The sequence below is a fragment of the Neomonachus schauinslandi genome, chromosome 5, assembly GCF_002201575.2.
Source record: "Neomonachus schauinslandi chromosome 5, ASM220157v2, whole genome shotgun sequence".
Taxonomy (NCBI): Eukaryota; Metazoa; Chordata; class Mammalia; order Carnivora; family Phocidae; genus Neomonachus; species Neomonachus schauinslandi.
Genome location: NC_058407.1, coordinates 8180519 through 8205965, shown reverse-complemented (window position 1 = coordinate 8205965; position 25447 = coordinate 8180519). Strand labels below are relative to the sequence as shown.

The 25447-nt window shown below is 38.3% G+C and overlaps 2 protein-coding genes across 2 annotated transcripts in view; one reads left to right on the top strand and one right to left on the bottom strand.

Moving 5' to 3' along the window:
- XPNPEP3 (X-prolyl aminopeptidase 3) overlaps window positions 1–25447 on the top strand; it is a 71581-nt gene that overhangs the window by 4642 nt on the left and 41492 nt on the right. The window contains exons 2-3 of the mRNA XM_021687723.2: window positions 12283–12399; window positions 24599–25006. Of these exons, the coding sequence (XP_021543398.2) occupies window positions 24655–25006 (352 nt within the window). The 5' untranslated portion in view covers window positions 12283–12399; window positions 24599–24654. The remainder of the gene's footprint in view (window positions 1–12282; window positions 12400–24598; window positions 25007–25447) is intronic.
- Window positions 1802–2732, bottom strand: DNAJB7 (DnaJ heat shock protein family (Hsp40) member B7). The gene is given in 2 exon segments (XM_021687711.1): window positions 1802–1855; window positions 1857–2732. Coding segments are annotated over 2 exon segments (930 nt in total).

Here is a 25447-nt window from a genome sequence, read left to right as displayed (position 1 = left end):
TCAGATTATGTCACTCTTCTGCTCAGAGCCTCAGTGGCTTCCTGTCGCACCTATAATAACAGAGTCCATACTGTGATCTAGCAGTCCCTGCATAATCTGACCTCCTGTTACGTTTCTAACTTCATCTGCTTGTTCTCTTAATTGTTCACAATGAACTCCTCTGTGAGCCTCGGACACACCTTACACATCTAGCCTTAGAGACATTTCACTTACTGTTCCTTCTGGAATACTCTTTCACCTCATATCCACATGGTTAACTCCTTTACTTTCTTTACATCTTTACTCAGATGTTAACCATCATTTTTCTCTGGCTACCTTAACTACAGTTTCAACCCTTGTATTCCAAAACTTCTGTCCCCTTTTATTTTGTTTTCTTTAGCACCCATGACTAACATTATATTTTACTTAGTATTTGTTTATTGTCTTTGCCCAGTTTGTAAGCTCTGTGAGAGCTAAGATTTTTGGTGTTCGTTCATTACTGTATCCCAAGTACCTGACAAATAGTAGGTACTCAAAAAATACCATTGAATGAAGGAATGAATAAAAATCATAGGCTGAAAAGTAATATATTTTGAAAATAAAATAATTAGAGGAAGCTAAGAAGTAATTATGTTGAAATTAAATTCATTTAAAATAAGCAAATGTCTGCATTTAGCTAAGACCACTTGCTCAATGTCTGATGTATCTGTAACTAATTTTTCTTCCATCATAACCCTAAATTACATTGGCTAAAGTTGGTGTTTTAGAGTAATGTCTTTGTAGATCCTGTGTACATAGAATATAGTAAAAAAGAAAATAGAAAATTTCCTGTCTGGAGTGATTCACTGTAGGCATACCATGCATGAAATAGCCACATTGCTCTGAGAAATCCAGGATAAGTCTAGTTTTCTTTTTTAATTGTGGTAAAATACACATAACATAAAATTTACCATGTTAATCATTTTTAAATATGCTTTGTGAAACAGATTTCTAGAACTTCTTCATTTTGGAATCTAAAAGTAGACCCATTAACACCTCTCCCTCCCTTGTCCTGGTAACCACGATTCTATTTTGTTTTTATCAATTTCTTATCTCATGTGAGTAGAATCATAAGGATTCGTCTTTATGACTGGCTTATTTCATTTACCATAATGTTTCAGAGTTTACCCATGTAGCATGTAACAGGATTTCCTTTTTAAGGCTGAATAATATTTCACCATATGTATGTTTATTCATCCATTGATTGGTATTTGGGTTGCTTCTACCTCTTGGCTATTGTGAATAAGTTCTGTAAACATGGGGGTGAATATAATTCTGGCTATTTTTAACTTAAAATATTTTATGCTTTAATTTTTATTTATAATGTATTTATGTGTCAAATGCTCTGCCTCTATTGGAAAAATTTCATTTCATGAATAATTATATAGTCTGAACCTGTGTATCTTAATAAGTTTTTAGCTCTTAATGCTATACACATTTCAGAAGTTTGCACAGTAGTTTCAAATAGATAAAAGGAATGAAATAGATCATAAGCTCTGCTAAAGAAAAACTCTATGATTTGTAAATGTTTAGCTCAAAAAAAAGTAAAATGGTATTTGCTGTTTTCCAAATTCTTAACATCACTGTCGCCACAAACTCATCTTTTTCTGACATACCTAATCCAAACAGCCTTTGACCAAATGTCCACAATGCTGCTAAACGTGTTAAAACATAATCTTAGTATAGTATTAAACAAATGTTATCTACAGAACTCTGATTAACCAAAACACACAAAGAGTCATGTTCAATTGTTATATGAACATAATGTGTCTGAAGAGTCAATTTAACGATTCCTTTTGGTTGACTTCTTCTGCACCTCTTTACGCTTTTTTTTTTTTTCTCTTACCACCTTCTTTGAATCCTGCTGAGAAAATAGAGGGATTCCAGTTGCTGGTGACCCAAGGTATATCTTGCTCATCATTATCCACAGAAGTATATTGAGTTACATGTTTGGGGCTGTAGGACTTTGGTGAATAATTGTTGAATAACTTTCTTCTCCAACTGCATTCTTCTGCAAAGCCCTCTTCATCTGCCACACCATTTATAAGGAAGGACTTCAACTCATCATCATCGTCAACTTCTTCTCTTTCTTGATCATTCTCAGTAATTCTCTGTGTATTTGTATTTCTGCTATTACCAATCTTACCTAAAGCTGTAACAGATATGTAGTTGCTCATCCCACTATCATCAAATGCCAGGGAGGAGGATGAATTAAGGCCCTCGTGGCCCAGTGAACCATATGGTGTATGTCCTGTATCATATGAAGAAAATCTTTCAAAAACCGGATATTTACTGGAGGTTCCAAAAAAGGATCTTGTACCTCTGCTTCCATGGGAACTTTTTGGACTATTTAAAAGGTCCTCAAGTGAGTCTTAAAAGAAATGAAATGAAAATGGGTCCCTTTCACCAAAAATTTCTCTAAAGACATCATCTGGCTTACGGAATGTGAAGCCATATTCAAAAGAATCATCAAAATGACTGCTGCCTCTACCATTTAATCCTTCTTGGCCATATTTATCATAAATGTCCCGTTTTTCATTATTTGATAATACCTCATATGCCTCAGCTACTTCTTTGAATTTTCTCTCAGCTTCTTCTTTATTTTCTGGATTTTTATCAGGGTGCCATTTAAGTGCCACTTTACGATAAGCCTTTTTAATATCCTCAGGTGAAGCATATCTCTGCACTCCTAGAACTTCATAGTAATCCACCATGTTTTAACAGATTGTTGAAAAGGGGTTTTATGGGTCTTAGTAGTGAGAACCGTAGTTTCCTCTCAGCTCAAGCTCTCCTGGAGGTGGTGGTAGAGGCAGTAACCGCAAATAGGCACATTTTTACATTGAAGACAATGTTAGACACTGCTAGGAGACATTAGGACACTGATTATGTGGCAAGTAGAGTTACAAGCTTATGTCAGAGAGGTTTGCATTATGGTGTCATTCTGGGGTTGGGATAGGGACTAGACCTTCCAAATAGAGCTAGTCTAGAGTCATACCAGACCATCCTCTGGACTATTTCTCCTATATTCTCCTGGAAGCTTCAAACAATGCCTCATAAACTAGTGGGACCTGTTGTTGATGTCCACAGCATGCCCCTTGCATAATATGACCTCTAGGCTACTGAGCCTTAATAACTTATTTCTCAGTTCTGTGTCTCGTTTTGAAAAATGAAGAAATCGTGAACTACCTGGAAGAGTATTCAAGTAGATGACATTTTTGTTTATTTGCGACAAGAGGCAATTCAATAGGAAATACAACTCGATTACAGTATAATAAGGACTGATGGGGGAAGCCCTGGATGCTAAGCAATCATGAGAGACACCTAGCGCAGACTTGGGGTGTTTCAGGGAAGGCTTCCTGAAGTAGCATAATACACAAGCTTTCTGCATGCCAGTATTGAATGATTTGAGATGACAGTGTCTACCCACTTCCAAGTTTACTACTTTAAAACATGTAGTTAGGGGCGCCTGGGTGGCTCAGTTGGTTAAGCCACTGCCTTCGGCTCAGGTCATGATCCTGGAGTCCCGGGGTCGAGTCCCGCATCGGGCTCCCTGCTCGGCGGGGAGCCTGCTTCTCCCTCTGACCTTCCCCCCCTCTCATGTGCTTTCTCTCTCTCATTCTCTCTTTCTCAAATAAATAAATAAAATCTTCAAAAAAAATAAAACGTAGTTAAAGATTTTGAAAATTGTATGCTTACTTGTTCAGTATATAATTATTGAATGCCTACTTTGTGTGAGACAGTTTTAACCACTGATGTTAATAGTATTAAACAAGAAATTCTGATTTTCATGGTTTACATTATAACGGAATATAAATAATAAAAAAGAAAACAAAATAATGTGATATGTGCTCCCCCTCAAAAAAAAACCAAAAAATGGTAGTGTGATTGGGGCAGAGAGCTACTTCAGATTGGTTTTCAGTTCTCTACAGTATACCTGTCTACATGTATGTATGAATGGCATACACATGATGCCACTGAAAATAATAATGATAATATTGAACATTATTTGAGCACCATCTTTAGGTCAAATACTATACTAAGTGACTTACACACAGTATCTCGTGTAATTGTTAATAGCATTCCAGGAAAATAAATATTTTGTGCCCATAAGAAACCTGAGGTTCTTAAAGATAAATTTGTCTAAGGCCACCTAGCTTATTAGTGAAAAATCTGATATTTGAACTTGAATCTATCTGATTCTAAATTCTATATTGCATTTCCTGGACCAGGATTTAAGAGTTCAGGTTTTAGACATTCTACAAATATGTATTAAGAACCCGTAATACAGATAAGAGTTAGAAAACAGAAAATTCCGCTCTCGAGGAATTTATATAAGAAACACTGAAAAACTACAATAGAGTGTTAAGATATTACACAAGGATTTGCTTCTAATTATTCTCCCTCCCTTGATCTCTCACCCGTTCTAGCTGCTGTGCCATTATCTCTGATCTCTTGGCAATTGAACTTCTCAAAATTATTGTCTCTGCTTGATGTTTCTGCTTTCTTCCGTCCTATTTTGTTGGCACACTCCAATCTGGCTTCTAAGACTACTCAGTCTTAACGGAGATGTAATTGACATATATGTTTAAGGTGTACAATATAATGATTTGATATATGTATACATTGTAAAATGTTTACCAAAAGAAGTTTAGTTATCATCCATTACTTCACACAGTTACATTTTTTTTTCTTGTGATAAGAACTTTTTTTTCAAGTAAACTCTGTGCCCAAAACGTGGGGCTTGAACTCACGACCCTGAGATCAAGAGTCTCATGCTCTACTGATGGAGCCAGCCAGGTACCCCATTTTTCTTGTGATGAGAACTTTGAAGATCTTCATTTTTTAGCAATTTTCAAATATGCAATGAAGACTCGTTAGCTATGGTCACTATGTTGTACATTACATCCCCCAGAACTTTATAACTGGAAGTTTGTACCTTTTGACCACCTTTACCCATTTTGGCTTCTATCTTTTATATTCTACTAAAACTGTTCTTGTCCAGGTCTCCAGTGACTTCTATGTTGCCAAATCCAGTAGATTTCCTTTTGGCCTCCTTGTATTTAGCAGCACTTGACACGGGTGAGCACTTCCCTCTATTAAGACACTTGTTTAACTTCCTAAATTTTCTTCTCACGCTAAAATGTAACTAAACTTGATCTACACAGTCTTGGTAGGTAATATCCAGTCCCAAGGCTTTAGATACCTCCTATGTGCTTATGAAATCTTAATTTATATATCTAGCCTGTTATTTTACCCCCTGAACTTCAGATTGACTATTTGTACTCTTTTGGAATATCCAATAAGTATCTCAGTCTTTGCCATTTCATTTAATGGTGTAATCATTGAAAGCCAATCGTTCAAGCCAAAAAACCTGAGACAAGCCAAAAAACCTGAGAATCATCTTAATTTCTTTCTTCTTTACTCTCTGCATCTAATCAAAAGGCAGACTGGTTGACTTTTGACCTTAAAAATATATCCCAATCTAATCACTGGGAAATAAAGTCAAATAACAAATAATCCCTGCCTTCCAAAAGTTTATAATGGACTGGCAAACTAATTAGGAATTATGTGCAGTGTCATAGGTATTAAAACAATTAAGCATGAGAGCATTGAGGAGGGGCATTTGCATCAGAATCAGCAAGGATGGGGAATTATAAGAGAAGGCATCCTAGAGTAAGTGATGTTTGAGCTCACAGAAGCAGGCAAAAGCCATTTTAGACAAGAAAACTTTTCAAAGGTAAATACTGTTACAGTACAGACTAATTAGCTGGGGCTCTTCAAGTGTGGCTGCAATAATGTTTTTTTGAGGATTATTAGGCAGAGGAATGGATAGGAGCCAGATGATGAAGGGTGCTAAGCTAGGGTTTAAAGTTCATTCTGAAAGATAGAAAATTCTAGATATACAGTGTTTGTTTGAGAAGCTGGAAAGTTAAGGACAGATCCTGAATTTAAACCTGAGTTGGCTGACAGTATCTTTGAGGACATTGAGGCAAAGGACTAGAGGGATACTTTGGAAATAGTATAGCTATAGAGGATGAATTAAAGGAGAAGGACAAGATCCAAGAAAGGTGGGCGCCTGGGTGGCTCAGTTGGTTAAGCGACTGCCTTCGGCTCAGGTCATGATCCTGGAGTCCCAGGATCGAGTCCCACATCGGGCTCCCTGCTTGGCAGGGAGTCTGCTTCTCCCTCAGACCCTCCCCCTCTCATGTGCTCTCTTTCTCATTCTCTCTCTCAAATAAATAAATAAATAAATAAATAAATAAATAAATAAAAGATCCAAGAAAGGCACACCAGTTTGGAGACGTAGTAGTCCAGGTGAATTGAGGAGGGTCTATACTAAGGAAATGGCCCTACTTTGAATCGAATTGGATTTTAGAAATAGGACTCAACATTACCAGTTTTGCTACCAACTAATTATGTGACTTTGGGCAGAAAATCCTGTTTACTTAAATGTAGGTAAAAGTATTGTTTATTTATATCATTTAGACTTAAGCTTACTGTGCTAGAAGTGGTCCAAAATAGAAGGATTGGGTTTTCTAGTATTAGTTCATTTAAACATAAAAAGAGAGAGAATTGGTTAACTTTTTACATTCAGTTATTTTACTGCCAAACAATAGTGTAGACAATATAGTCCAATGGTTATGGGCTCTATAAATAGATTGTTCAAATCCTAGTTCTGTCTCAGTAATTCTTCATCTTGGGCAAGTTTCTTAACCTTCCTGTGTATCTTTTTTTCTCATCTTTAAATGGGCAGTATTGTAGTAACATCTACCTCAAACATACATGGTACTATTTGTTTAAACAAGGGGATACCAATAAATAGATGTGGCTTCAACAAAAAAGTGATAATAGTGGTTGTCTCAAGGAAGGGGTACAGGGTAACTTGGGGAAAGGTGTGGGAGGAAGGCTTTTCCCTGTAAATCTGTATCTTTTGAATGTTGATCCATATGAACATGTTACCAGTTCAAAAATTAGTTAAAAATTTAGAATTGTACTTACTTCACACAGCTATAAAGATTAAATAAGTTGGGGCGCCTGGGTGGCTCAGTTGGTTAAGCGACTGCCTTCAGCTCAGGTCATGATCCTGGAGTACCGGGATCGAGTCCCGCATCGGGCTCCCTGCTCGGCGGGGAGTCTGCTTCTCCCTCTGACCCTCCCCCCTCTCATGTGCTCTCTCTCTCTCTTTCTCATTCTCTCTCTTTCAAATAAATAAATAAAATCTTAAAAAAAAGATTAAATAAGTTAATACGTGTAGAGTACTTAGAATATTTTCTGCAATATAATGAACAGTAAATATTAGCTGTTATCATGATCATTATTATCAATGATGCTGGGATTTGGAAGTATTAAATACACTGTGCCTCTACTATTTGTTGTAATAAGGAAAAATGGAGCTTTATGCTGTATTCTGTGAGCTTTGATTAGGACAAGAGTTTGTTGGAGTGCCTGGGTGGCTCAGTCGGTTAAGCGTCTGCCTTCAGCTCAGGTCATGATCCCAGGGGCCTGAGATCGAGACCTGCGTCTGGTTCCCTGCTTAGCAGGGGAGTCTGCTTCTCCCTCTCCCTCTGCCCCTCCGCCTGCTGGTGTGTGCGCTCCCTCTCTCTTTCAAATAAATAAAATCTTTTTAAAAAAAGTTTGCTTACAGGTGAAGAAAGCTCACATAGTTCTTTTTGTATTCCTTTTCTTCATAACACTCCAGCCCAGTCACTCCACCAGCACAGTCTTGTACATGGACAACCCAACCCATTACCATTTCCTGCTTGTGCCTTCTGTACTTTCAAGAAACAGAAATACCAAGGATCAAATAACTAAAAACCAAAGTGGGCCAAAAGCTACTATGCGTTGGGGAAGGTCATTTCTGCAGGTGTTTGCAAGTAATACCGTAGGGAATCTGATGTTTGGTTGAGGCAGGGGTTGTTCTCAGGATCCCATTATGCTCTTAAAAATTATTGAGCATCCTCACATTCCCTCCTCCTCCGAACTAGAGCTTCCCTCAGTACAGAGAGAGCATTTTAGTGCAGTGTTTTCCAGTGGCAAGTTGTAATCTTAGTAGGTCATGGTATTAGTTTCCTGAGGTTGCCATAACAAATCACCACAAACATGGTGGCTTAAAATAATAGAATGCTCTCACAGCTCTGGAGGCCAGAGGTCTGAAATCAGGTGTCAGCAGGGCTGTATTCCGTCCAAAGGCTCTAGGAAAGAATCTGTTCTTTACCTCTTCAGCTTCTGGTGGCTGTAGGTGTTCTTTGGCTTGTGGCCACATCACTCTAATCTCTGCCTCCATGGTCCCATTACTTCCTCCTCTTCTGTTTTTTCGTCTGTCTGAAATCTCTCTCTGCATTTCTCTTAAAAGAGCACTTGTCATTGAATTGAGGACCTACCCAGGTGGTAAAGAATGATCTCCTCATTTCAAGATCCTTAATTACATCTGCAAAGATACCTTTTCCAAGTAAATTAACAGGTTCTGGGGATTAAGACGTGGACATATCTTTTGGGGGCCACCATTCAAGAAATTGCAGTAATAAAATCATTGTAGTGTACTGAGAAACTTTTTAATGGATTAGGGCAGACAAATATCAGTCATAGAATAATGTTTAGTGAAATTTTTCTTAAAGATTTTATGTATGTATTTGAGAGAGAGAGAGAGTGCGGGGAGAAACAGAGGGAGAGGGACAGACAGACTCCGCGCCAAGCATGGAGCTCGACGCAGGGCTCCATCCCATGACCCCGAGATCACGACCTGAGCTGAAATCAAGAGTCAGACACTCAGCTGACTGAGCCACCCAGGCGCCCCTAGTGAAGTTTTTATATATATCATATTTATATGTCTGTGTATACTAGGTTACCATGTAAAATATATTTCTTACTGTGGATCTTGGTTTTAAAAGGTTGAAATCCACTATCTACTATAACTACATTATTTCACAGGTAAAGAAATAGTGTAAAGGAATTATGTAACATGTCAAGATCACATAGATCATAGAATGGGCACTTTTTTCTACTATACCATTGCTAGCTTTAACTCTTTGTCTTAGATTGCCTTTCAGAGTGCATACTTATTTCCTTTATTTGTCTCTAAACTCATGTTTTTTTACTTACTATGAAAATATCCAAATATCAAAATATATAATGGACTCCCATGTACCCATCACCCAGCTTCAACAGTTACCAACTCATGGCCAGTCTTTCATCCAAAACCCTTTTCATCCTCTCCCCAATCCACCCCACTCCTGTGTTATTTTGAGACAAATCCCATATTGTATCACTTCATCAGTAAATATTTCAGTTTATATCTCTAAAAGGTAAGGTTCTTCCTTTTTAACATAACCACGGGGGCGCCTCGGTGGCTCAGTCGGTTAAGCATCTGCCTTTGGCTCAGGTCATGATCCTGGGGTCCTGGGACCAAGCCCCACATGGGGCTTTCTGTTCAGTGGGGAGCCTGTTTCTCCCTCTCTGCAGCTCCCCCTGCTTGTATGCGCCCCCCTCCACTCACAAATAAATAATTTTTAAAAATAACATAACCACAACACTATTATCACACCTTAAAGAAGTAAACATTACTTCCCAAATACCATCAAATATACAATTATTATCCAAATTTCCAATTTTTTCATAAATGTAATAAACAGTATGAGTGGATACTTGTTTTACAATTTGTTGCTTGAATCAGGATCCATGTAAGGTTCACATATTTGATAATAATTTTTAAGATTTTTTTTTTAATCTACAGATTCCTCCTTCCATCTCTTACCACCCCTACCTGCCATAAAATTTATGTGGAAGAAACAGAGTTGTTTGTCCTGTAGTGTTCCCACGTTAGGACTTTGTTGATTGTGTTCCTATGTTGTCCTCTAGCTAGTTCCTCCATCCTCTGTATTTCTGTAAATCACTTGCCTCATCTTTGTTAAGCTTTCAATGTATATAGACTGGGCATATTTCCTAATATGTATTCTGTACATTTTCTAAAGCTAGATTCCAGGAAATACTTGTTTTTCCTTTTTCTCATTTTTCACTGTTCTTAACTATTTTCTTTTTTTTTTTTTCTTTAAGATTTTATTTATTTATTTGAGAGAGAGAGAGAATGAGAGCACGAGAGGGAAGAGGGTCAGAGGGAGAAGCAGACCCCCCGCCGAGCCAGGAGCCTGATGTGGGACTCGATCCTGGGACTCCGGGATCATGACCTGAGCCGAAGGCAGTCGCTTAACCAACTGAGCCACCCAGGCGCCCTTAACTATTTTCATACTGCCCAGACACCTTTACCATTTTGTCTTTCTAATCATCCAAGAAGCTATAATTTTTTTCAGTAATCCTCTGTAAATTTAATTCAGAGTTAACATTTAAGACTCCTAACTCACCAAATGTATACACCTCATTCATACTACATAGTCCCTACAAAAACCTTTAACTTGATCCAGACATCACATCCTCCTGTTGTAGCGATTGTATGTTCACGAGGAGATTGTATAGTACTGACTGTGTTGTTGGGATCAACAGAGAACACCTACTGAGCAACAGGGTGGAGGGATAAGAGCAAAGATTTTGGAGTTTAATAAACCTAGGTTTTGGGGGGGCCTGGGTGGCTCAGTCAGTTAAGCATCTGCCTTCAGCTCAGGTCATGTTCCCCGGGTCCTGGGAATACAGTAGCCAGTCTTTCCTGCCCAATACAGTAGCCAGTGGGGAGTCTGCTTCTCCCTCAGCCCCTCCCACTGCTGGTGCGCACTCTGTCCCTCTCTCAAATAAATAAAATCTAAAATAAAAACAACCAAGAAAACCCTAGGTTTGAATTCCAGCTTCCCCAGTAATGTGTAACATGGCACAAATTACTTCTTTGAATCCAGTTCCTTGTTTGTAAAAAAGTCATGATGATGGCAGTTAAAATCCTAATTCTGTAATTTGGTATACAAACAAAGCCTTTCACTGTCTGATCCTTATCTTTCTAATCTTTTCATCTTCCCCCAGCAACCCTGCCCTAAAACTCTTTCCCCCCCCCCCCCGCCCCCCACACACAGTGCCTTCTATGCCTTCCCTTTCATAATCTCATTCATAACACCTTCCAGACCCATTTCTCTTTCAATTGACTGATTTTTTTAAAAAGATTTTATCTTTAAGTAATCTCTACACCCAACATGGGGCTCTTACTTAAAACCCAGAGATCAAGTTGCATGCTCTCCCAACTAAGCCAGCCAGATGCCCTTCACTTGAGTAATTCTTATTCAGAGTAGGCATCCCCTGCTTCTACAGTCCCACACCAACACCTTTTGTGTGCTTCTCTGTGTTCCCCAGAGCACTGTGTGCCTATCTTTGCCTTTGTACCCATCCCGCAACATTGTATTAGTCTCTGTGCTCTCAAAAAAACCTTGTGAATGAATCCACCATGGTGTTCACCATGTAGTGTTATAGTGTCGTTTTGTTTTACCTCCAGTAGACTGTATATTCTTTAAAGACCACAGCAAAGACCTCCTTATGTCTTTTTCTAGCATGTGTTCCAGTCGCATGTTTAAATCTTGTTGAATGAATGCTAATAACAGTGTTTGTTGTATACCATGATTAAGCATTTTTCAGACACGATTTAATCTAGCTCTAACATTTCCAAGGTTAAATGAGATAGCATGTGCATATTTTCCCATACTTCACATATTCTCAATAAGAATATTAATTCTCTTTTTCTGAATTTTATTTGTTTTATTATTATTTTTTTATTTTTTTAAAGATTTTACTTATTTATTTGACACAGAGAGAGACAGCAAGAGAGGAAACACAAGCAGGGGCAGTGGGAGAGGGAGAAGCAGGCTTCCTGCCAAGCAGGGAGCCTGATGCGGGGCTCGATCCCAGGACCCTGGGATCATGACCTGAGCCCAAGGCAGACGCTTAACGACTGAACCACCCAGGTGCCCCTCTTTTTCTGAATTATAGGACACAGCTTCACACTACCTCTGTGAAATACCCTCACCCCTTCCTTGCTTTTGTCTGTTGCCTTCCTTCTGTTCCCATAGCTCCTTATTCATACCGTAGTCATACTCTATGTGTATGTACCTCTGTTATACTGCAGTAGACTGAGGTTGCTAAGGGTAAAAATTATCTCATTTTTGTATTCCTAGGGCCCAACACAGGCCCTGACTGGCACAGAGGAAGGGCCATAAAAATATTGAAGGAGATCCTAACTTGCATTTTTCTAGAGCATCCGTCTGCTGGAGATAGATCAATGTATACATACTGTGAGGACTTTCTGCATAATTGTTCCATTTCACTTTATTTTTCCTTCAGGATGCTTGTCATGTTCTCAGCGAAGGTACTCCCTCCAGCCCATCCCAGAGAGGAGAATTCCAAACCGATACTTAGGCCAGCCCAGCCCTTTTACACACCCACACCTCCTCAGACCAGGTAAGCCCTTTTAACTATAATAACTCTCTCTCTCTTTAGATGCTTTACTTAGAACTGTGCTATCCAATAGAATTTTTTTGATGATGTAAGTGTTCTAGATCTGTGCTGCCCAATACAGTAGCCACCAGCCACAAGTGATTATTGCATACTTATAATGTTGCTAGTACAACTGAAGAACTTAATGTTTTATTTTATTTTATTTTTTTAGTTAATTAAATTTTAAACTTAAAAAGGTACATGTGGCTGGGCGCCTGGGTGGCTCAGTTGGTTAAGCGACTGCCTTCGGCTCAGGTCATGATCCTGGAGTCCCTGGATCGAGTCCCACATTGGGCTCCCTGCTCGGCAGGGAGTCTGCTTCTCCCTCTGACCCTCCCCACTCTCATGCTCTCTCTCTCTCAGTCTCTCTCTCAAATAAATAAATAAAATCTTTAAAAGAAAAAAAAGGTACATGTGGCTAATGGTACTGTGTTGATGGCACTATCTAGAGCAATAAATATAATAAGCCTTATAATTCAGAATTATCAATGAAAAGTATGTATTTCAGGATATTTTAAAAGAAAAGTTACATTACTTTCTAAGACATAGTTGCTAGGTCAGTCAAACGATTGAATCCCTGTAAACTGCTATGTTAAAGACATTTTAGAAAACATGTTTTTCTTGGGGCACCCAGCTGGCTCAGTCAGTGGAGCATTAGACTCATGATGTCAGGGTTGTGAGTTCAAGCCCCGTGTTGGGCATGGAGCCTACTTAAAAAAAAGAAAACATGTTTTTCTTGAGAGTACTAAATGCTCACTTCATTTAACAAAAATATTGCTAGGTAGGTTACATTAGATTTCCAGATTTGATTTTCACAACTTTGAGAGGTGATAACAATGATAAAGAGACAGTTAAGGGGTGAACTGTGGTAAATGAATACCATTCCAAACAGGTAGATAGGGCAAAACCAAATGCTTTATAGAAAAAGCAGTCAGATTTTCTAGGGAAATTAATTGTTGCTTCTGCCATGGGAAGTTAAATCTGTATTTATTATGTAAGTATATAGACTAATAATCTAAATTGCCTTTAGAAATATGTTACTCTTTCACTGTCTCCACTCAGTGAATGATACCAGTGTGTCTCTCAGTGAGGGCTTCCTTTTGCTGATTCTTCATCAGACTGGAATTCCTGCTGGGAAATCGGCTGAGACTCAGGAAATGCAGCTCACCACTGAAATACACAAGAAATCAGAGTTTTTCAAAGCTGTAAGGTAAGCTTACTAGCATTCCAGTTAGTATTAATTTAAGTATTTCTCTAACCTGTCAACCTACCTATAACCTCATTTAAAAAAAAAAAAAATTGAGTTGACATTGAATTTTACCAGCTTTGAAAATTATTGATTTCTTGTGGTGAGATATTTTTACATGATGAGCTGCATTTTCTAGGCCTTGAAACTAGTAACCATATTGTCAAGATGATAGCCTCTATCTAAACTGTTTTCTATGTGTGTTATGTGCATAACTGTATAAAAAATGCTTGTAAATAAATATACATGATATATATTCATAAATGTATTATGCTCATATCAGCTATGGGGGGGAAAGAGATGTCTGTCTTAATTTTTACTCTTCTGGACATAGGGTTTTAGACATTGGGGTAGGAGGGGTTAGAAGTAGATGGAATTTTAAAACAGAATCATCAGTATTAAAGAAAGCAGGTATACAGTTTTTGCCTTATGTAAGTATCCAAAGTATTAATCAATTGTCTTTCTCTAGGTAGACATGGAAGTGTTAAAATGATTATGGAGTGGAGAAAGAGTAAATTATTGAGAAAAAATAAAAGGCATGTAATTTTTTTTTAAATAAGTTTCTTTTACAGAGGCAGTCAGTTGGTTAGTTTGGAGTATGAAATTATATCATCTGTTACTTGGTTTTCTTCAAAAAGTTTCATGTTTGGCATAGCTATTTTCCCAGTACTCGTAAGTACTTAAAACTTTTGGGAAATAGCTCAATCCTTTCTCTATTACACGAGATCCATATGTATTATAGAAATATTAGAGAATACAAGTAAAAATATTTTTTAAAAAAATTACTCATAATTCCACTGCTCATAGAAAACCACTGTTGAGATTTTGGTATATGTATCTTTCTAGGCTTATTTTTTATATAGAAGTATGTGTGTGTGTCTGTATGCACATGTGTATACTTTGTATACCAATCAGTTATTCCCTAAAAATAAATTCTTAGAAATGAAATTACTGCGTCAGCTCTTTCTGAATTCTGGGGAGCTATTTCCTCTCGATTTTTCCTGGCCATATCCACCCAAGTTTCCTGAAGCAAGAGTAACCTGGAAAATACTCAGCAGAATGGCTCAGAGATAAAGGAATTCTAACTGTGCTACTACTGCTTGAGATGGAAATAAAAAATCAGACTGACTCCCCCCAAGGTCTCCTAGTGATTTCTAAAATTTATTTCCTTAAAGTATGTATGTATTTATTTTTAAGTAATCTCTAGGCCCAACATAGGGCTTGAACTCGCAACCCCAAGGTCAAGAGTCGCATGCTGTACTGCCTGAGCTAGCAAGGCACCCCCCATTTCTTCTTTTTTAATATTGCCATCCCGGTGCTAAGGACTGTGTCTGTAGAGACAGTAAATGTCAGTTCATCCTCCTTGATCACACTAATATGCCCACCACTTCTCACCCAAGCAGGAAAAAGTGATTCCATGCGGGAAGGCAAGTGGCATTCTGAGCTATTCAGTGTGAATCTACTTTTTTTCTTTTTTAAGATTTTATTTATTTATTTGACAGAGAGAGATAGGGAGAACAGGAACACAAGTAGGGGGAATGGGAGAGAAACAGGCTTTCCACCAAGCAGGGAGCCTGATGCGGGGCTCGATCCCAGGATCCTGGGATCATGACCCAAGCTGAAGGCAGATGCTTAACGACTGAAACACCCAGGTGCCCCGTGAATCTACTTTTTATAATATCTGTGCAGATAGATACTTACATAGTTCCTGGACATTGACACAGGAGTAATGCTGTCATTAACAGAACAGCAAGGTGTTCAACTCACATAAACACTGCAGCTTACCAGAGAATAGGAAGAACTACTGCCTAATGAAGCATTATTTCCAAGAACTTGTATTTCTAACATTGTTACATTCCTGGGCACATTTAATTTTGGAATATGTGATGTAGTTTACAGCGCTTTAAGAAAGAGAGTTGGGCTTGTCAGAATGACTTGTCTGACATACCCAGAACCACTTGTTTTTCTTTCAACTACAGTATTGAAGAGATTCATTGGGAAGTATTCAGATTATAGCTGTGTGACCCCACAATTTGAGGGAATGCTTTTACCATTTACCTGTTTGTCCCTTATCATCAAATATAATGGCTGAGGCTATACAGTTACTGTGAAGTATAATATTTAAAGTGATGAAAAGGTTGGTTCTAGAGTGGGTGCTAGATAATAATTCCTGAATCTTCTTCCCTTAGACAATTAGGTCTCCATCTTTCAGTCATAGTTTAGTTGTGGTTCTGCCTTGAGCAAGGGGTGTATTTTTTTTTTTAAGTTTTATTAAAATGGTTGACTTCAATATCTAAAAAATCAAGATTTATTTTGGTGGGGTAAGATTTTTATACTATTTAAAAGATTAAAATATATGTCCAAGAAATGACAGAAATTCCAGGTGGTCTGAATCTGCCTAGACCACTGGGTGAGCTTTTTAAAAATATACATACATGCCATGATCCTATAGACTTACTGAATCAGAATCTCAAGGGTAGGGCTTAGGCCATATGTTTTGAAGAGCTCCCTGGGTGTTTCTGATGAACACCACTTACCTAATGGGTACTCATTCAGGTGGGTGCATGAGATGCCTAAAACCAGATCTTTGGCCACAGGTCACATTTTGAAGCAGAGTGTGCCTTCCCCATACCTCTCTTACATCCTCATCCCCAAACACTCAGTTCTTAAACTCATTCATAGCTTTATCATCACCACCATCACAGAGTTTACAGAATGATGACTTTACATTTATGTAGCCGTTTCAGAACAGTTTTTATAGGTTACACCTGATGAGCAGAATAGTAGTATAAAAATGTTTTGTATTCTAGAGGGGTACCTGGGTGGCTCAGTTGGTTAAGCATCTGCCTTCAGCTCAGGTCGTGATCCCAGCGTCCTGGGATTGAGCCCCACGTTGGGCTCCCTTCTCGGTGTGGAGTGTGCTTCTCCGTCTGCCTCTGCCCCTACCCCTGCTCGTGTTCCCTCGCTCTCTCTTTTTCTCTCTCAAATAAACAAATAAAATCTTTAAAAAAAAGTTTTGGGACGCCTGGGTGACTCAGTTGGTTAAGCCTCTGCCTTCATCTCAGGTCATGATCCTGGGGTCCTGGGATGGAGCCCTACATTGAGGTCCCTGCTCTGCAGGGAGTTTGCTTCTCCCTCTGCCTGCTGCTCCCCCTGCTTGTGTTCTTGATCTTTCTCTCTCTCTGTCAAGTAAATAAATAAAATCTTAAAAAAAAATTTTTTTTTGCATTCTAGAGATTTTAAATTTAAGTTCAGGGTCTAATTTTTTTAATAAATATTTCACCATGAAGTCTACCTGTATTTTTTTTTTTAAAGATTTATTTATTTGAGAGAGAGTGCACACATATGAGCTGGGGGGGGGAAGGGCAGAGGGAGAGAATCTTCAAGCAGACTCCCCACTGAGCGCAGAGCCCGAGGGGGACAGGTGCTCGATCTCACAACCCATGAGATCATGACCTGAGCTGAAACCAAGAGTCAGAGGCTTAACTGACTGAGCCACCCAGGCGCCCCTACCTATTTTTAAATAAAGTAATATATTTTCTTTTCTCACTTCCTTTGTACCTATGGAATTTTTTAAACGACCACATTATTTTTATTGATTGTGCATTTTCCTTTTGTCTTCATTTTCTGAAATAGATTTTAATGCAGAATAAAGACTGGAGTGGTTACATATATAAATTTACAGGTGACTAAACCTATATATATAACCTATATGTATGGTGTTTGTTGATTACTCACTTCAAGTTACCATTATACTGATAATTAGTTTATAGAAATTCCATAAACTGCCATCTAGTGCAGAATTATGGAGTATTTCTCTCTTTTTTAATGCTGGGAGAAAAGAAAATTGGAGATAAAATAATTTTCCTGTGGTTTAAATACTGATACATTAAAAATAAATGACTTTTCTATTTCTCTTTAACCTTTGTGCATATTTCTCATTCATATTGAGAAATCTCTGAAGTAAAGATTAGCAAGAATCTGCTCTAGACAAGAATCAGGAATCTTATAAAGAACTGAATAATAAAAAGCTTCTGAATCACATGAGACTCCTTATTGTGGGAGAAAGCCAAAGACTTTCAGGGTTTCTATGTAAATATTACTTTGATAGGGATAGTGGTTGTCCATGTAAAGTTTACTCTTTCAGTGTCCTCCCTGGCTTTGGATTACCAGAACGACATCTTTAAGTATAATTCTTTTTTTTTTTTTAAGATTTTATTTATTAATTTGACAGAAAGACACTCAGTGAGAGAGGGAACACAAGCAGGGGGAGTTGGAGAGGGAGAAGCAGGCTTCCCGCTGAGCAGGGAGCCCAATGTGGGGCTCGATCCGGGGACCCTGGAATCATGACCTGAGCCAAAGGCAGACGCTTAACTACTGAGCCACCCAGGGCACCCCTTTAAGTGTAATTCTTCATGGTGGTAATAATTGTATCTACTATTTATATAGTGCTTACTGTTCTAAGTATTTTAACTTATTTAATCCTCCTGACAACTTTGAGAAGTAATTGCTATTACTATCTCCGTTTGACAGATGAGAAAACTGAGTCATAAAGCAGTTTGGTAGCTCTCCCCAAGTCACTCAGTAAGTTGTTGAGCCAGGATTCCAACTCAACGGAAGTCTGACTGTGAGTCCATACTTAACCACAAAACAATACAAAAGACTTGTGCCAAAGAATACTATCTGGAACTTCTGAAAAGTCTATTTTTGTCATAGGTTTTTAATAAGAAGAAATTCACCTGAGGGAAGTCTTAGTGTAAAAGGTATTTCAAGTTTAGAGAGTAGTATACTTTTTTAAATGTCGTGAAATTTACATATTATGAATTGCACGGATCTTATATTTACATATCATGAATTGCAATTCAGTAAGTTTTGACAAAGGTAGATGCCAATATAACCCGCACACCTCAGTCAAGATATAGAACGTTTTCATCACCCCGGAAAGTCTTCTCCCCTCCAGTCAGTACCCCCTCTCCATCTTTAACCATTGCTCCAGTTTCTATCAACATGGATTGTTTTGCCTCTTCTTGGAATCATGCAGTATGTACCGTTTCTGTCAGGCTTGTTTTGCTCAATGTATGCAAATAAAATCTATTTAGAGTACTTCTTTAATTGTTTATTTGGTCATTTCATTTTTTTCAGAGAGGTCTGTATTTTACTTTATAAAGGAAACATTTATTAACTTTTTTTTACCCCCATTCTCCAGCTACATAGTAATCAATTTATAAACTACTTTCTTGTAGACAATAAAAACTACCTAATATTAAACACAATTGATTTTAAGAACGCTGGTTCAAAATCAGACCATATTAAAATCCTAATCTAGTTATTTTTGGGAAATAATTAAAATACATACCTAGATTGTAGCAAAGATTTGCATCTTTCTGTCCATTTTCAGTCTTTGTAAAACTTTCCTCTTGGGTTTTCTGCTTGGCTGATTAAATATGAAGAACATTTTTCTTATTCTCTTGAGAAGAGCAATCCTGAATGTCCTGAAAGAGCTCTTCCTCTTAGCTGTAGAGTCTCAGAATTGATTGTGAGACTTTGCTATTTGCAGAGTCCAGATTGTGACATGTAGGCATTTGATTGGTAAAGAAGCTTGTTAGAATAGCCCCTCTATCCTTAACTGATTCCACATGATAAAATACTAACTTTGTTCCTTACTACATTACAGTGTGACAAAGTTACCAGGATGTCTATTCAGATACGGTTTTATTGGAAGAAATTCAGGCCAGATTGACCATTACAATGGTTAGTTTTATGATCAAAGGCCATAACAACTGCCAGGTTTATCTCTAGGGTTAAAGTTCATTACTTTATAACACCTTTTTTATTTCCTCCTTCAAATGATAAGAAAAGATGTCTTTTTTTCCTTGGATAATTTTTTGTCATGACCAAAGAGTTCTTTGTTACTTTGAGATTTCAGAAGTTTGGAAGCATTTAGTTAATGGTCCACTCTGTAGCGTTGATGATTCGTAAGTTTAGGAAAAGGTAGCCAGTGTTTTAAATGTTTCTCATGTAGTCATTTGTATGGAATTGGATTGAGGAGGTAGGGGAGTATCTTGAAGGGAGTAAAAGATAGTTTTCCAATCCTGTTTTGATTTCCAAATAGTTGTATCTTTTTTCAGAAGTTTCTTTACAATATATCTCTGTATATGCTTTGTTATTAATGAGAACAGGAGAGAACACATATATTAAGGTCATTAAAATTGTGAATTTTCTTATTTCCCCAAATTAAAAACAAACACAGAATGAACTGATTTCTAATTTAGTTTTATTACATGGACTATAGCTGTGAGGAAACCAAAGCAAAGCACAAGAAAGGGAGAAAAGAGAAGACAAAAAGGAAAGGTTGGATGATCCACTAGTTACAACCAGCCTCTGCTTTTATAAGAGGGTATTTACTGCTTGGGTACATTGGGAAATGTCCAGTGTTGGGTAACAGTGGCAGACTTAACATGAATAATTATCAGAAATAAATAGTTAAGCTTTTCCTGGGCTCTGGTACAAAGTTCAGTATTCCGCCCAAGAACCCTAGAGGACTCTTAGCCAGTTCAATCCCGGGGTGGGGGGGTGGGGAGGTGGGGGTTGGGGAATGCAATGTGAGCTCTTCCAGGACTGACTCTGTTGGCTTACTTACCTTTTATTTCTTACCAACTTCATCAATAAAAATGTGGATTTTTTTTTCTCTTATACATAAATAAAAGTTAATTTATTTTATTAATGAAATGCAAGCTATAGAGTTTGCTGGAGAGATAAACTATACATAGGTAAAACAACTAGACTCTTCCAAGGCAATCATAAACAACTGAGTTTCATGTACTGAACATGAGTACTAAGAAAATTCAAAGGTCTTTGACCCAGCAGTGTCTGTCCTGGGACTATCCCATAGAAAGCACCAGTACATAAGGCATAAAGGTACCAGGATAAGTACAAAGATCTTTATTATTACAGCAAAAAGCTGAAAATAATATACATGCCCACCAGTATAGAAATGGACCAGTAAGTTATGATACATCACCCCAAGAAATATACGGAGACATCAAGCGGAATGAATTGAAGCTATGCAAGATGACTTGGTGGGAGGGATTTCTATGAGGTGTCACTGTGATAGAAAAGCAAGATACATGGGGCGCCTGGGTGGCTCAGTTGGTTAAGCGACTGCCTTCGGCTCAGGTCATGATTCTGGAGTCCCGGGATCGAGTCCCGCATCGGGCTCCCTGCTCAGCAGGGAGTCTGCTTCTCCCTCTGACCCTCTTCCCTCTCATGCTCTCTGTCTCTCATTCTCTCTCTCTCAAATAAATAAATAAAATCTTTAAAAAAAGAAAAGAAAAGAAAAGCAAGATACAGAAGAATGTGTAGTATCCCATGTTTGTAAAACACTAGTAACCAAAAACCCTAAATGCAAGTATATGAGTATTGAGAAAAATAGGAAAGGATACATGCTAGATTACCAGTGTGGGTGAGGTATTCATGTGGGTAGAAGGAGGGAAGGGAAGTGACGAATCAAACAGCAAAGGAAAAGGGGGAAAATATTTATTGAAAGAGTTCAGTATGATGTGATTACCTTTATACACAACTATAGGATGTATATGTAAGAAAATGAAACAATTAACTTAAAAAAAATAAGAGGGACAAATTAACGTGACCTGGGCTCATCAGGAAAGCCCTTTGAATAAGAGGAGTCTAAAAACAAACATGCGTTGGGCCTGAAATCTTGGGAATGGAATTGCTGTGGAGGGAGAAGAGATTTTGGAAAAGGGACACATTGTAAGCAGGGTAATAGGGAAAGAACAGATTGGACCTATGTAAGACATAAGAAGGAATTAATTTCAGAATAATTGGAGAAATGATTTAAAAAAGTTGGCCAAATCACTAAAGACCATATATTATGTGATTTCATTATATGAAATTTCTGCAATAGACAAATCCATAGAGACAGAAAATAGATTAGTGGTTGCCAAGGGCTTGGGCAGATTGGGAGGAAATGGGCAGGGGTTTATTTTGGGAGTGATGAAATACTCTAAAGTTGATTTTTGTAATGTTTGTACAATTCTGTGACTATACCAAAAACCATTAAATAGTACATTTAAGTGGGTGGATTGTATGCTATGTAAATAGTATCTCAAGCTGTTTTTTAAAAGTTGACCAGATAAATTGGAATCACCTGGTAGAGAGCATTAAAATCTACTTAAGAGTTTGAATTTGATCTAATGGACAACAAAGAACCATTGTAGGTTATGAGTATGACATGGACTGCCCATGATCTCTCTTTTTCTCTTTATTTGGGATTTTAATTTTGAGAGTATATACTCATTGAAACAAAATTCAAATAATATTAAAAAGATGTTAGAAAGGGACACCTGGGTGGCTCAGTCAGTTAAGTGACCAGCTTGATTTCAGCTCAGGTCATGATCTCAGGGTTGTGAAATCGAGCTCTATGTGAAATCGAGCACTGGGCGTGGAGCCCGCTTAAGATTCTCTGTCTCCCTCTCCCTTTGCCCTCTGCCTCCCACTGGCACATGTTCTCTCTAAATAAATATAGCATGTTAAAAAGAAAATCTCAGTCTTAACTCAATCCCCATAGATTACCACTATAAAATTTGGGGTTCTTTCCGTTTTTAAAAAAGATTTTATTTATTTGAGAGAGAACATGCATGCATGAGCAGGGGAAGGGGCAGAGGGAGAGGGAGAAGCAGACTCCTCACTGAGCAAGGAGCCCGATGCAGGGCTCGATCCCAGGACCCCAGGATCATGACCTGAGCCAAAGGCAGACAGTTAACCAACTGAGCCACCCAGGTGCCCCAGAAATTGTTTTTGGTTTTTTTTCTAATTATTTTTTTGCTCTTTGTTTTTGTGTTTTATTTTAATAATTGGGATCATATTACCCATCTTGTACTGTAATTTTTTCATACAGCAGTATTTCATGGCTATCTTTCCATGCTTGGATGTGGAGACTGGCTACTACAGGAAATAATAGTAATCCACATCACGAAGTCAATGTAAAGATTAAATGAGCTGATACCTATAAGTAATTAGAATAGTACCAGACACATAAGAAGCATTCAGTAAGGGGCGCCTGGGTGGCTCAGTCGTTAAGCATCTGCCTTCGGCTCAGGTCATGATCCCAGGGTCCTGGGATTGAGCCCCGCATTGGGCTCCCCACTCAGCAGGAAGCCTGCTTCTCCCTCTCCCACTCCCCCTACTTGTGTTCCCTCTCTCGCTGTCTCTCTCTCTCTGTCAAATAAACAAAATCTTAAAAAAAAAAAAAAGAAGAAGCATTCAGTAAGCATTAGGTGGTGTTTTACTATTATTATTGCTAGGTGTAGGCTGAGGGATACAGCTTTCATGAGTGATTGTTTTAGTAGTTCTTTTATTTTGCAACCTGAAGTGAAAGCACACATAATTTCCAATACAGAAGGGAAACACTCACCCAGTCACCACTGGGCTAGCAACCAGGCAGTATGCTGGGTACTAATATTGAGAACTAATATGTAACACTTCATAACACAGGTTCCTAATAAGAGTTTGTGAGTGGGCTTAGGTGAATCAGACAACTCTTGAAATATATGTCAAAAAAGTTTGTGTGTGCCTGCGTGCAGTTTAGTAAACAATGAATCTATAGCTTTTATTTATTTATTTTTTAAGATTTATTTATTTGAGAGAGAGGGTGCACGTGCCCAAGCAAGGGGAGGGGCAGAGGGAGAGGGAGAGAAGCAGACTACCTGCTGAGCATGGAACCCCATCTAGGGCTCCATCTCACGACCCTGAGATCATGTCCTGAACCAAAATCAGGAGTCAGAAGCTTAACCAACTGAGCCCCCCAGGTGCCCCTGAATCCATAGCTTCTAAAGATTCTTTGGGGAGTCTTCATTGCTTAAGAACCACATGCTTGGGCGCCTGGGTGGCTCAGTTGGTTAAGCGACTGCCTTCGGCTCAGGTCATGATCCTGGAGTCCCAGGATCGAGTCCCGCATCGGGCTCCCTGCTCAGCAGGGAGTCTGCTTCTCCCTCTGACCCTCCTCCCTGTCATGCTGTCTGTCTCTCATTCTCTCTCTCTCTCAAATAAATAAATAAAATCTTTAAAAAAAAAAAAAAAAAAAAAAAAAGAACCACATGCTTTATCAAGGTTGCTTCTCATGACAGCCCGAAGAGGTAGATAATATTGTTAGAGTTTTTGGAAAGTACAAAGATGGTCCCACTTGGAAAATACAAAGATTTTCCCTCAGGGAGGGAACCCTCAAGGAAGTTATGTGTACCCAGCTCTACTGTTAATACAAAGTAGAGAGTGAAAAGTCCTATTAGAAAGGTACTATTATGCACTAGAAATTCAGAAGGAAAAATTTATTTTTAACTCTTGAAATTGGGGGAAGCTCTTTGGCCTTAAACTCTATTATGTTAAAAACTATACATCATTTTACAAATATTTATCAAATGCCCACTACATTCCAGTTGTTATTCTAGGCTCTGGGAATATAACATTAAACAGACAAAAATCTATGTCCTCATGGAGCTTACATTCTTTCAGGAAAGTCATACACGGATAATGTCATCCTTCTCACCTTTTATATTGACACTTCAGGTCAACCTTAATTATATGCCTAACAATGCCTTCCACATAATAAAGATTTGTTCAATAAAGATTTGATTGAATGAGTAAAAGAATGAAAGAGCTCTTATGGGGTCATGATTCCAGTTTTCCAGCAGGAACGCATTTAACTATCATTTCTTCCAACCTTTTTGCAGTGGAATAGAAAATTTGAAACCTGGGTCATCTCCTTAATTCCCCATGTGCTATGAGGAGATTTGGCATAAATTGAAGAAATGATCTTGGGTGTCTTCATCTAATATTAAGCTACCTTAAAAGTAGTTTGGCACTATGTAAATGCAAAGCATCACTGTTATTTGTCATTTCTAGGAGAGGTGACGCCAGGACTATCTCAAGTGGAATATGCACTTCGCAGGCACAAACTAATGTCTCTGATCCACAAGGAAACAGAAGGGCAGAGTGGGACAGACCAGACAGTGGTTCTCCTCTCCAACCCTACATACTACATGAGCAATGATATCCCCTATACTTTCCACCAAGACAACAATTTCCTGTACCTGTGTGGATTCCAAGAGCCCGATAGCATTCTGGTCCTTCAAAGCCTCCCTGGCAAGCAGTTACCAGCACATAAGGCCATGCTTTTTGTGCCTCGGAGAGACCCTAGTCGAGAACTTTGGGATGGCCCACGATCTGGCACTGATGGAGCAATAGCTTTAACGGGAGTGGACGAAGCCTATACACTGGAAGAATTTCAACATCTAGTACCAAAACTGAAAGGTAACAAATGGGAGCAGAAGTCAAATCAAATCACAGGCCAGATTTTGGATTAAGACCTTCCTTGCCTATTTAGACAAAGTTCTTAATTTTCTAAAATGATTATCGTAGCAGCATTTCCTTGAGCACCATGAAAGGATCATAAATCTTTTCCACAAGACTTAAAGTGCAGAATGAGCATAGGTCATTCTTCCAGATCACTGACCAGTCTATTGGCCTCTGATCACTGCTTATTACTTCTGCCAACTCTTCAGAAAGAAGCAGTATTCTCAAAGGATGATCAGTGCATCACCAGCATCAGAATAACCTGGTGACACATATTAGAATTACAAATACATAATAGATAATTGAAAATGTAAAATCTTAGGCCCCCACTCCATACCTACTAGTCAGAATCTGACTATAAACAGGATTCTCAGGTGATTCATATAGTACGCACTTGAG